The sequence below is a fragment of the Arvicanthis niloticus genome, chromosome 12 (assembly GCF_011762505.2).
Source record: "Arvicanthis niloticus isolate mArvNil1 chromosome 12, mArvNil1.pat.X, whole genome shotgun sequence".
Classification (NCBI taxonomy): domain Eukaryota; kingdom Metazoa; phylum Chordata; class Mammalia; order Rodentia; family Muridae; genus Arvicanthis; species Arvicanthis niloticus.
This window is the reverse complement of record NC_047669.1, coordinates 55770088-55783576: the sequence shown is the minus strand read 5'-3', so window position 1 is coordinate 55783576 and position 13489 is coordinate 55770088. Positions and strand designations below refer to the sequence as shown.

At 36.6% G+C, this 13489-nt stretch overlaps 1 protein-coding gene across 3 annotated transcripts in view; it reads right to left on the bottom strand.

The window, feature by feature from the left end:
- The window catches only part of Robo1 (roundabout guidance receptor 1), a 305991-nt gene that overhangs the window by 132123 nt on the left and 160379 nt on the right, over positions 1–13489 (bottom strand). For all 3 annotated transcript variants that reach the window (XM_076943072.1, XM_076943071.1, XM_076943073.1), the window contains exon 2: positions 8917–9074. In XM_076943072.1, the coding sequence (XP_076799187.1) occupies positions 8917–9074 (158 nt within the window). The remainder of the gene's footprint in view (positions 1–8916; positions 9075–13489) is intronic.

Genomic DNA, 13489 nt, shown 5'->3' with positions numbered 1-13489 from the left:
TATTCTTGGCTTGCCACCCCAGCTTCCTTTGACCTTTCTGTTATAGCACTACATATTTATTTTACAGGAACACAAATTCAGCTGCTCAGGGAAGTGGGGCTCTACATCATCAGCTGTGGTGGTACAGCCAATGATTTCCTCTAGAAGAGAAGTGGGGGACAGGAAGCCACGGACATTGAACAATGAAGAAACTAAAGAACAGAGGAGAATACTGACTGAAGGAAGGGAGGAGGAGCAGATGGCTCAGGAAAGAGACATATGGGAATTAGAGGAGAGGAAGCCATTGGCAAGGAGCGGGCGGGATGCCAAGTCTGTGAAGGATCTGGAGGACGCTGGGGATTTGGATGGGATGTGAGTCATCTGCTTTTTACCCAAATATCACACCAACACGGAAAAATCAAAGAAACCCTCAAAGACATCCAGGATGCAGAACGGGGCTGGAAAAAGCTGCGACACGTCTCACCCAACAATTCTGCTTCTTTAGCACGGGATGGGAAGTGCTAAAGAAGTGTTTGAACCAATAACCGAATTTGCTCATGGCTGCATTAGCTATACTTTCAAGTCTTAATCTTGCTCGTGGAAGAAATACAACAGATAAGGCCTTCTATTTGTCTTTAGTCATTTTTTCCCCACTTTGTGATGTTGATTCTGATGATGCATAAAACAATTCCCTCCAGCCATCTTGGATTAGGGTGGCCTGATATTGTTTTCTTAGATCTGACAGGTTTCCAAGGGTAGGATTTTCACTGTTACATACCAGGAGAGTCCTGAGCAAATGCTGATGTCTAAGGTAAAACGTTAGGAATCTCCACAAACACACTCATGTTAAAATGAATTGATAAGGTGGGATTCTTTTTGCACATATTTCAAAATTTCATCCAAACAAACAAACAAACAAACACATAAATAGGAGTCCTAATCTTTGGTTGAACTCAGCTGATAATAATGTATTATGAAAGTCTTAAGCTTTTGAAAATTTATCAATCTCTTTAACATTACAGAATCCGCTTTTAGAGCTAATAGGAGCTTAATTCTTGACTGTAACTAGGGTAGTCTGAGAAAAAGCATAACATCTTAAACACTTTCAAAATATTGTTGTGTGTGCCAATGTGTGCCTTGAATTCCAACAGCCAGGAGGTAGAACAGGTAGACCCTGGGCCTCGCTGGCTAGTTAGACCAACATCATCTGTGAACGCCAGATGAGAGTGAGAGACCCCCTCCTCAAGAATCATAGTGACAGCAGAACATAAAGGACCTTTATATGTGTCCTCCACATGCATGTATACTTTCACATATATATACAGAGAAACAAATAAACACATGTACACGTATGAAAATAACTAAAATAAAAAGACACTTGTAGATAAAAGTCAATGTTACACTATGATACCAGATCATTCACATAGCACAATCTACAGGGCTCTACAAAAACATTATCGATGAACAAACCATAGCTACCTGATAGCTGCTCCCTAGCTCCACTTCCAATCAACTAGGAGGTAGCCACTGCCTTAGCTATAAGGCTTAATATATACTTGACGGGGTTGCTGCTATCATTAAACCCATTAATACAGAGTGCTTTGAACACAGCCTGGATTGTAATAGCTGCATGGCTAAGCTTTTAACCATCGTCTTGTTGTTTCCTAAGAACGTGAAGTGAGAAATAACTTTTTCCAACTGGAATGAAGAGAGCTTACTCTTTGTATGATCGAGTAGATAAAATGAGAGCATATAAATAATCTACTATGGAGTAAGTTGTAATTTCATGATAGTTACTAAATTGTTGATGTTTCCACAAGTCTAAACTTGTAAACAGTTGTTTGGAACTTGTTCAGAAAAGACGTGTTTTAAAATTCATTGCATAGTACATTGAGACAGAGAACTGAATACAATTCTTTAGATGGTAACTTTTAACAGTCAATAAATATTGACTTTACATTTATTTGGTGAGCTTTTGATCATTTATCACTATTTTTCCTGTTAATATTAATTTATTAACTTACATCAACTCTTAGTTTCTAATATTGACTATTAGATCTATTTCATAAATACATGCAAAAATATTATTTTTTATGATAAATCAGCATAAACTTCCTGTCCTGTTGCATTCTCTTGATGTTTTATACCAATTTTCTCCATTTTGGAGAGGTCAATAAGGCACATTCCATCATGCAGGCAAGCTCATTAATCTTGGGAAGTAAACCACTCAAAGGCTCCAGGAAGTTCCTGAAACTGATCAGATTCACCATTTACCTTCCTCTCCAAGTATATTTAAGCAATAAAGATGGTTGAGAGACACTCACAGACAACCCAAGATATTTAGAAGAGGCTCATATCACCCAAACTAACTGGAAGAGGCTCAGACCAACTAAGCTGTCTGCAAAAGATACTCTTAAACCCATTGTACTGCCTGTAAGCTGTTCATTAAGTTTCAGAGTTACAGCTTTTGTGAGCTGTCAACCATATGGAGGTGTAACTGTCTTTGAATCATTTATATTCCTGTAAATAACCCCTCACTCACACTCCTGTGATTAACTATAACAAAATTCAGTGGTTCACTAAGTTGAACTTTAGTGGTATCCTTACATTGGTCTGTCAACAGTTTTTATCTGGGATAAATAGACATTCACTTCTCTCCGGGAGCAGTGTCAGACAGCACAGGCTTTAGGTTAAATTATATAATTTCTTTTAATAGTGTTATGGTATATTGTGGCCAGGACAAACTGCAGAAATCACAATCCATCCATAAGTATCCTTGTTATGAATGTGAGATCACCAAATATTTGCATAGAACCCACTTTAATGTCTGATGTATGGCTAGTTAAGTCTAAGTATTTGGGACTCACAGGCATGGATGGTTGTCTATACTTGTCCTTGTTATATTAAGCACCCCATAGGTTCTATACAACACTTTAATATCTTAGTTTATAAAACATTGGTTCTCATACAAATCAAGACCACAAGGAATCTTGATGAAAAAACAAAACAATCATTTAAATGCTTTGCCTGCAATTCCTACCATGACCACTAGGATGTCAATTATTTCATTAAGAGACAGTAGGTTGGGAAAGTGATGTCAGGGCCCTTGTATAATTGTGTGGAACCTCCTATACTCTACAAACATTAAAGAAATAGTATTGACTCACAGAGAACTTGTACACAGAATACTAAAGCCACCAAAGTCAGCCATCATACAGTCTGTGAAAAACTTTCAAAGAAGATCACTACATTTGGTAATGTTTAGTTGCAATTGTCTTTCCCCCTTGTCTTCAATGTTCACTAGCCATTCATTCAAAAATCCTAAATTATAGCAGTATGTCTCTGGGGCAATTTATGAACTACATGTCATCATTTATTGCAATTAATCTTGTACGTGACCAACTTAGTGAATTGTTGAGTTCTTTTATAATCTAGAACAATATTTGCAATAACAATTTTAAACTTAACTTCTCTTTGATTCAAAAGTAATTCATTTGTCTTCGTGAACACAAAATTATTGCTTTGATATTTGGCATTAGTTTGGTTTTCTTTTTCCCTTTTGATAAATTTTAAAATATCTTGAACTTAACATAATATTTGCAAAATGCAGTGAAATAAAAATATCATTTTATGAGGTTTATTTTAATATTTTATACACCATAACAGTTATTACTAACTTTCAAGACATGAAGCAAGTCAATTTTATCTAGTCTGACAACTAAACGACTTCTGTGTCTCTTACTTTAAGTACTAGTGTCTAAAAAAAAAAAAAAGAAAAAAGAAAGAGTACTTGTGACAAACACCATGTGAGGCCGCTTTTATTCTAAGGAATACATGCCAAAAGAGTGTGAAAAGCTTCTCATGTCATGTAGGAGGGTAGGAAAATGTAATTTATATACCTGTGGTTTCTGAGCATCACAGATCTAAACTTTGGCTCAGAATCTAGGTCATTGCGAAAAGGAATGACTAAAGAATAGCCAAAATACAGGTGCAGCTACAATTCAACTACATATTTTTCCTTTCTGTGGGGTGTGTCTTTGTTCTCACAGCTGGAAGATGTGTACTTTAAATTTTCCACAAAGACATGCCACCACATTAAAGAACTCTAGGAATTCCTGGGACCTGAACTGTAGCAATAGCCATGCTATCTTCAATGGCCTTTCATAGGTATACTATGTACTTTCATCTCCTGACTGTCAGTTCTCAACATTGGGCAGAGCCCATTAATAAGGGAAATAAAAACAATCGTTTGAATACAAAGCTTAGGAAAGAAGAACCATATAAAATAGGCATAACCAACATCTTCTAGGAATGTCGCTCAGGTTTTGAAAAAAATAATGGGAAATACAGCCACACATTCTACTGAGAATCTAAATTCGTCTTTCCTTCTTTCTTTCTTCTTTGTTTGTTCGTTCGTTTGTTGGCTTTTGCCTTTGGTCATTCTATTTACTTTTGCCCAAAGGAAGTCAACAAAACAAAAACAAGTACGATCTAAATGAGAACAGAGATTTTTGAAACCAAACTGCTGATTTTCAGCCTATTCATTTCTCTAGGTGTAGAAATGTGCATTTTCTTTCTAGTTCTTTTTAACAGTTCAATGAATGGTCATAATTTATACAAAATGCACAGATGGTCTTGGGAGTAGTAAAATTTCAGATGTTACTACTTCCTGGCATATGGAACACTACTGTAGATCAGCACTTTGGCAGCATTTAAATGATTTTTAAAAATTATTTATATATTAACATCTTGGCATCATTTCACAGTCATAGGTTATTACCACTTTAAATTGTCTGGTTCCTGATGAGAAGTGGTTTTGAAATTGATTCTAAACTGTTGTAGGTAATGAAGTACTGGTGGTTTTCAGTTAGAAGATAGCATTCCTTTGGGTATTGGGAAGAAATAGGGTACTCTAATAAATTAAAGACTGGCAGAAATCATAATATTGTCTAATACAATATATGATATGGGAAGAGTATTCCAAGATTTTGCTTTAAAAAAAAAACAAATTTACTACAGCAGGTTTAAACTATGAATGCTATAAAAATGTTATAAAAATGAACACACATATATAGAAACACATAAAATATAACCTTAAAAAGTAACTGGTATGTTTTATGTTTTTTTTTTTAATCTACCATATTTTAACCTGTAAAGAGTCCTATCTAGTCTGTGCCCAGTTTCAATATTTTTCCACACTTCTTTATTAATATTTATTTATTCATTTATTTATTTAGTGTATATGAGTACTCTATCTGCACGTACACCTGCATGTCAGAAGAGGGCATCAAAACTCATTATAGATGGTTGTATCATGTGGTTGCTGAGAATTGAACTCAGGACCTCTGGAAGAGTAACTTTAACTGCTGAGCCATCTCTCCAGCCCCTAGTTTCAGTATTTTTAATACCCTCCACCCCAAATGCCACATGTCATCTTTGACTGAGACTAGTTCTTACAAGTACTGGTCAACCCTTAATCCTCACGTTTGCTGACTGACCAGCTGAAACTGGTCCAGATTCTTCTTAAAACTCTGGACAGCTAGTTTTCTTTCTTACACACTCTAGGTTTCTGCTGCTCTTTAGTTAGCTTGCCTGTCTCCTCGAGAGCTAAGCCCTGTATCTTTTCCCTTCGGTCTAGACACATGCCCTAAATGATGTCAGTTTCTAACATTGGAATATGAAATATGAAATGCCTGCTGAGTCTCACAGGATAGACAACTTTATATTAAGGAAACTATAGTGACTTCTGTCAGCAATTTGAGCCTACATCCATCAAACATGACATGCTGGTCACGGGCACAGAGTTGAGGAGTGTAAAGTTCTGTAGTGCATATTTCAGGTCCTGCACCATGAGCTGTGTTCTCTGGTCTAAGTTGTCTAATTGAGAGATTGTCTAGTGGTAAAGGAATGGTGTAGCTGAGGTTCACTCAAATACTGGTATTTAATAATGTTAGTTTTCACTCAATATACATGAAGCCAAAATAGTCCAACATATCTGCCCGAGAAGCTAGGATAGGTCTTTCATCTGCTCAAGGGGGGAAGGGGGGGGGGAAAGACACGACTGCATAGTAATGAGTTCTTGTATGTTTACCACAACTTAATTTATTCTCCAGCCTCAACCTCAAGTCTGAATTTCTGACTCATATACCCAACTGTTTATTTCATATATACTTAGATCTTTTATGAGCATTTGAAGATTACCATGTCTAAACCTCAGCTCCTGATATATTCCACACCCCAGTCATCTACATCAATGCACTGCAGTTAATGGCACCCACACATTCTGACTTTCTCAGGCCAATCTGTAAAGGTATGCCTTGACTCTTCACTTCTTACATGCTGTATCCAACACAGTTGAAAATTTGAATATACTTTACAATATATTCAGGATCTAATTACTTTTCTCTACCCCTCCTCCTAATGGAGTGGTTCAACCCACCAATTATCTCATGTCTGGATAACTTCAAAAACTCCCTGTTAGTCTACCTACTTTTGAGAAGGCCCATCATTCATAACTTCTGATCTCATAATGACCAACTTCTAAACTTACCTAGAGAAAAATATAAAATTGTAGTGAGAATTTTGGTCTTTAAATACAGAAAAGTTATAGGAATGTTTCTGTTAAAATCCCAGGTGTGGGATATAGGGCTGCTTTACATTGTCCAGCAGCTGACTGTGATTTGCCTCATGCTCTAGCAGGGGAGTGATTTTGCAAGCTGTACATAGTTTCTGCCAGTGTATGACATTTGGAATTCTGGGGACTCTGTAAAGGGTGTATAAATGCTGGAGCCCAGCAACAGGTACAGCCTTTACTGATCCACAGTCTGCTGTTGCTGGTGGTTGTTGTTGTTGGGATTTGTCAAGTGGCCATTAGTAAAGAGGAAGACATTAAGTAGCCTGACTGTGAAGATCAAACATGCTCCCCTCCCCCCTCCCGTGGAATTTGATCCCACTAATCAACTGGAAGTAGACAAAGGATATTGACATACCATTTCCCCACTAGTTTTCCTTCTCTCCCACCTAGTGTTGGGTAGTTCAAAAGTTGGAATAAGTGTGGTGAAGGGTGATAGAGAAAGGAACCCACAAAGGAGCCTAAAGCTGGTTACATAAATTATTTGCGATATCTGTAAGGTAATACAAACTGGGCTGTTCACTGTTTCCAGACATGACATTCTATGACACTCTCCTTTGCTCACTCTCATCAGTCCACTCTGATTTTTTTCTCTTACTCCTTAGTGAAATGTCAGCTGTCTACCACCTTAGGGTCTAGAATCAACTGCTTTGTTTGTCGAAATACACATTTCCTAAACATCCGCACATCTTCCTACTCACTTCTCGCCATATTGTTATTGAAACATTCTCTGATCACCCTTTTAATATTATGCTCCTATGCAACCTTTAATCAATCCACCTCTACCTTTCTCTATTTATTGTTTAAATAATATTGTACATGCTACATAATACGGTTATATTGTTGATTTTGTTCAGGGTACTCCCCACAGTTTACCTAATGTTGCATTCTAGGTGCTGAGAATTTTTGTCTTTAATTTCTACTAAATACAAGTAGCCGGTCAGGAGAAACATTAGAAAGTTAAAGATAATAACCTTTGAGAGCATCTGAAGTATTAAGGCAGGGGAATGGGAACGAGAGAGCGTATACACTAATGTGATAGAGAGTATGATTTAAGATTAAAATATTCCTATGTTGGTGATACACAGAACCCAAAGGAAGAGTTATCAGTAAGCAGAGAAATATTTATTCTCAACATCTACTCCCCTGTGTTCTTGGTTTCATTTCCTCAAGCTAACTTGTCTCACGGAGTTGTCACTAGTTTGTGAACTGAGTGCTTCTTAAAAGGTGATAAAGCTGAATTACCCTAGTCCAGTTTCTAGACTTACAAACATGTCCGAGATACTCATGTGAAGCTAGATCAGCTTTGAGGAAAAAGAAAACAAACAAACACACAAACAAACATGGCAAAACAAACAAACAAAACCCCACACATTTTATTTCCTTCCCTAATCATGGCTCTAGCTGGTCCTGTTCTACTCTTTCTGCTGCGTTATCATGCCGGTTGGTTAACTGGTTGCTCAAGACTAGTGTAAGCATTTCATATATGCATGTGATCATGTATGCTACAATATCTTTAATAAGTTAGTAGTAGTCTTTTTCTTTACATAAGCATTGTCTCGGGTCAAGCAACTCCCAATGGAAGGTATCAGCTTATATGAAAAAAGAGGAAATAAGAGGAAGTACCACAACACCATAAAGCTACACAGCCGTAGAACCAAGGGGAGCATGTGGCCTAAGCTGTCTAGTGGACACTTTATAAGACAAATAGGTGGAAAAGCCACATGGAATTGTGGTTGGAAAAAAGACAATGCATCCCACATTCTCCACTTAAAACAGTTATTTAAAAATCGAATCTGCAATTGTGGCATTTCTATTTTGTAATGCGGCATAGTCATAATTTACATAATTAAGAGTGAGATTCTATTTTTTTCAGAAGCGATACTAAACTACATAGAAGAGGAAAGCAAAGTGAAAAGGAGAGTGGGCTACAGCAAACCTGTGAAGTAACCTAGGAGACCTGGAAGTGTTTTACATAAATGAGCTTTGTAGTAATGGTAACTGGAAATACATGGAAATGGTCTAGGCTTCAAGCAGTCATAATAACTAAGTACATACAGAAGTATGAACTCTTACACTTTAGATTTGGCAATATATTTCCTTACTTTGGTAGTTTCTAAAGACATTTTCATCCATGTCTACACAAGGAAAACTGAGACACATTTCTTTTAAAAGAAGAATTGAAACAGAGGGTCAATGCAACGCTTTATCTCCGAGAACTGATTTCCACATCCTCTTTTTGTGCTTGGGTAAAGATGCACACAGCTATCCTGCAGATGGTCCCTGCCACTGGATTCAGTACTCACAGTGATTCGTTCATCTTTATCATCTAGGGGTGAGCCATCCTTTTTCCAGGAGATGGTGGGTTCTGGATGGCCTCGAGGAGGCTGGCATTCCATTACTGCAGGCTCACCTACCGCCACCATGACATCTGAAGGGTTTTGTCTGAAGTCATCCCGTAGAACTGTAGGGACAAGATTAAATCATCATACTCAATAATGAAATATGCAGTCCTTATCTCTGAGCTTCAGCAATAGTGACATTTATCAGAATATACTTGCACTAATAGCTATCTCAGGGCAGCTTAAAGAACTTCCATCTACTGCCAGCATTTGCCACTGACAAAAGGTACTTGTCCCATGAGCACACTCGGAGAGGATTATTTCTTGTTCTTCACAGGCCAGCAAGCATGTGCGCTCTGCTGCTTTTCACCCTCACAGTCAGCATTTCATCTGAATTGCATGAATTTCTGCGTACCAAGTGTAATTCCCTCTTCCATACACTGACTATAACTGAGCCCATTACTCACAGAAAACTTCAAGACAATGCTATCTATTATTATATCACTTACATACAGACAAACAAAAATATGAATGAAGATATTTCAAAGCATATATTTAAATGACTTACTAGATATATAGATTTATAGAACACTGTGTATGACCAATATATTTTAAATATAGTCACTATGAAAATTTCACACACACATTTCCCAATGGTCTTTTTTTAATTGGCAGTGGACAGGAAAGAGTTAGAATACACAGGTTATAATTAACAACAATAATTTATGTCCAAAGCTATTTTTGTTAGAGCCAGTATTTTATTAAATCCATAAACTTATTTAGAACAAAATAGACTATTAATCTTTTTTCTACTGTAAACCCTAAATTTTAAAGGAGTAAACGCCTCATGTCATCTCAACTGGACAGTAATACACTATTAGTATACTATATTAAAAGGCATTATTTATTTAGTGACTGTAGAGAAAATTCGAGAAATTAAATAATGTGCTCTAAAAGAAGTCCATACAGGGAAATGGTCCTCAATATGTCAGTAATCTCAGCAGGTTCTGATATATCATTATCAGCAAGTCTTAAATCACAAGCATGGTGTTTACTAGGTAATCTTACATATATTATTTATAGCCTACATTTTAAATTACAAAGCACGGAAGACGACATAGACATCATCACAAGGTCCAATAAATGGTTAAGTTTCCCATACTTATTTTCCTTCCTCCTGTGTGGAATAAGATGTGAACCATCTTTGTAAAGTAAATTAAGGGAACACTTAAAATGTTTATTTGTAAGTTGAGCACATAAATCTGGAGTGAATGGTGTTTATTTTTTGTTTTTAAAAGTACTGAATAGAATTCTAGAACCGCAGTTGTGTATTGCACTGGATACATTTTCACCCACGTGGCTTTAAAAAAAAAATGCTTTAATGGAGGAAGAGTTAGGATACTGAAAATTCGTGCACAAACCATCAGTCAAAATAGAATCAACCTTAAATTTTGCTCTCCTAGCCTCGAATAAACTAACTGTCTCCCAGTAGTTTATACTTTCCCTTCTCTCCCTTCTTCCCTTCCCTTTGTTTGTGCTAGCCCTATCCATACAACTGGGCAAGCCATGGTAACCATGCCAACCTGGGTTTATCCTGCATGCTGAAACAACTTCTTCCTATCTTTAGAAAGAATGCTACTATCTTTGGAAGGAATAGTGAGAGGAAAAGAAACCACGGCTGGCCCCAACTATTGCAATGGTAACTTTAATACTATACAATCTTAAAATAGTGCAGACACGAAGTGCATTTTGTTGAAGTAAAAATGTCTTTATAAAAATAAACAGAGCTTGAATGCTTTCTCCCTTTCTAAGCTGTGCTGTTATTAGGCATTAAGAATGTGAAATAAACAAACTATAAAGTTTATAGAAATTAACTGGCCTTAACAGGCAGCAAACCCCCATACTGGATCATCTTACAAATCAGGGACAACACCCCTGAAATGTTTTAAGACCCCCAAAACACCCAAAAGAAAATACCTTTCAAATGAAAGTAAATATGCTTTACAATTTTTCTAAGTGCAAACTAAAACAATCTTGATCATACTTTATCTTATTTATAAATGAGGATCATATCTCCAAGAAGCCAACAAATAGTAAAGTGTCTTATGAAAATATCAAAGGTTTAAGATTAGTCAAGCTGTCCTTGCCATGTATCATATGATTGGGTCTGCTTTTGCAGTGTCTAATAGAAAACTAATAAAGCATAATCCATTAAAGATTGTTGCTTAGATAATGCTCATGTAATTATTTTTGCAGCTGTTAAGTATAAAAATTCAGTAATGCTTGTGGCTGCAGGCAGTGTTTCATAAAAGTATGAATTTAAGACTTTTCCTTCTTCTATAAAAATAATATTTTTTACCTATATTTGTCTTGAAATTTTCCTTTGGAGGAAAATATTATATGTCATATTATTAAATGACATTAGTTTAATTAAGTTGTCCAGTTAAAAATCCTGTGTACATATGTAAGTAATTTAAAAATTAAATTCAAATGACTGGGAGTATCTTGGTAGAAAAATACCTAAAACCCTCAGGAAGTTGAAGTCACAGATCTTTTAAAAATTTGACTTTTTCTCCATTTATCCAGGTTACCTGCTATGCATAATTACTATACAATTTTTAAAAATAACTCAATTGTCAAAATAAATTATAATTTGAAATGAACAAACAACATTCATATATCTAGTAGATGCCAATTAAGAAACGGCTAGTCGAGGCTGGAGAGATGGCTCAGTGGTTAAGAGCACTGACTGCCACTCAAGAGGTCCTGAGTTCAATTCCCAGCAACCACGTGGTGGCTCACAACCAACTGTAATAAGATCAATTTCCCTCATCTTGTGTGTGTAGAGACACAGCACTCATACCCATTAATCAAATAAGTAAATACACAAATATATAAAAAAAGAAAAGAAAAAGAAGGTGCTGATCAGGTCAAATCTGCTGTTATGGCCATGGCCTTCCTCTTCTTGTCTGTGAACTTTAGCTCCTACATATATGGGCTGATGCACATTTAGTTCGTAAGCTCTCCGTGTGTTTCACTTTCTTAAATAAAAGAAGGCATACCAACAGCCAGTCCTCTGAAGTTTGGGTTTTCAAAAGTGGTTAACTCTAATAACTCCTTTAAAGCAAAATAAAGCTTATAATTATTTCTGTTTTGGAATAACATTAGAGAAGTTTTAGCTAAATTTCCTCATCACATTTCATTTTATTTATGTGTATGCATGTGGGTACACATATGCCATGGCACATGTATGTTGGTCAGAGAAAACACGCAAGAGTAAGGGTCATCTCTTCCACGAGTGGGTCCCAAAGATTAAACTCAGGTTGTCAGGTTCGGTGCCACAGGTGTCTTTATTCATTGTATTAATTATAAACAGTGAACAAAATGACTAGCAGTATTTTCTGAAAAAAGAAAATCAAACCAAAACAAAACAAATCATTCCAGTGCTGCATCTGAATCGTATCCACATAACATGGAGAAGCTAAGAGAAAAAGCAAAGAACTAAGGTTCTTATGTAGGGAGGGGTCAGTCTTTGCAGAATACTCTTCAGGAACACTACACCAAGCTTCCAGTTTTATGAAAGGAGGAAAATCATGTTAGGACAGGCAGGAGATTGGTTATATCTAATCCATCTTATTATAAGGAGCAAATAAAACCCAGGAAGTTTGCTGATAGGCCAAGAAAAGAGAATCCCAACATCTAATGTCTTACCCTTTTTTTTTTCCTTTAAAAAATAAAAGAAAACAAAAAACGATCTATCTCTTCCCTGTCCTGTAAAACACATTTCTCTCTTTGTTTCCCACAAGTGCATTCTAACCAGGTACTAACCAGGGATCCAAAGCCATCTTCTGGCTTTTTTTGGTCTCTGTAGCATCAGTTATACAGGCGGTACACAGACATACATGTGGGCAAAACACCCATCTCATAATAAAATGAAATCGACAAAATCAAAATTTAAAATGAGAATCTCAAAACTTAGGACTCCTCATGGGAGAGAAACATGTCACCGAACCAATGCAAAATGTAATATAGTGGTAATCTTAGCAACACAGGAGCTCAGTATTTGCCCATTTCTCTCTCTCTCTCTCTCTCTCTCTCTCTCTCTCTCTCTCTCTCTCTTCTTTTTTTGTTTTTGTTTGTTTGTTTGTTTGTTTGTTTTGAGACAGGGTTTCTCTGTGTAGCCCTGGCTGTCCTGGAACTCACTCTGTAGACCAGGCTGGCCTCGAACTCAGAAATCCGCCTGCCTCTGCCTCCCAAGTGCTGGGATTAGAGGCATGCGCCAACACCTCCCGGCTTGCCCATTTCTCACTATCCACTCATGTAATACTCACAACAAACTCAGAATAAAGTAAGATTACTGTCTTCATTTCACAAAAGGAGAATGTTTAAAGAATCAAGGCCAAGCCTCAGTCAGCTCTCCAGTGACAAAAGAAAATTCTCCTCTAAGTGGCTTGTCTATCAGTCTTGTTTGAACACTATTTGCAATTCCAAATACTTAAGTATCATAATGTAACTAATATTTCAGCTGCCTTCCAAT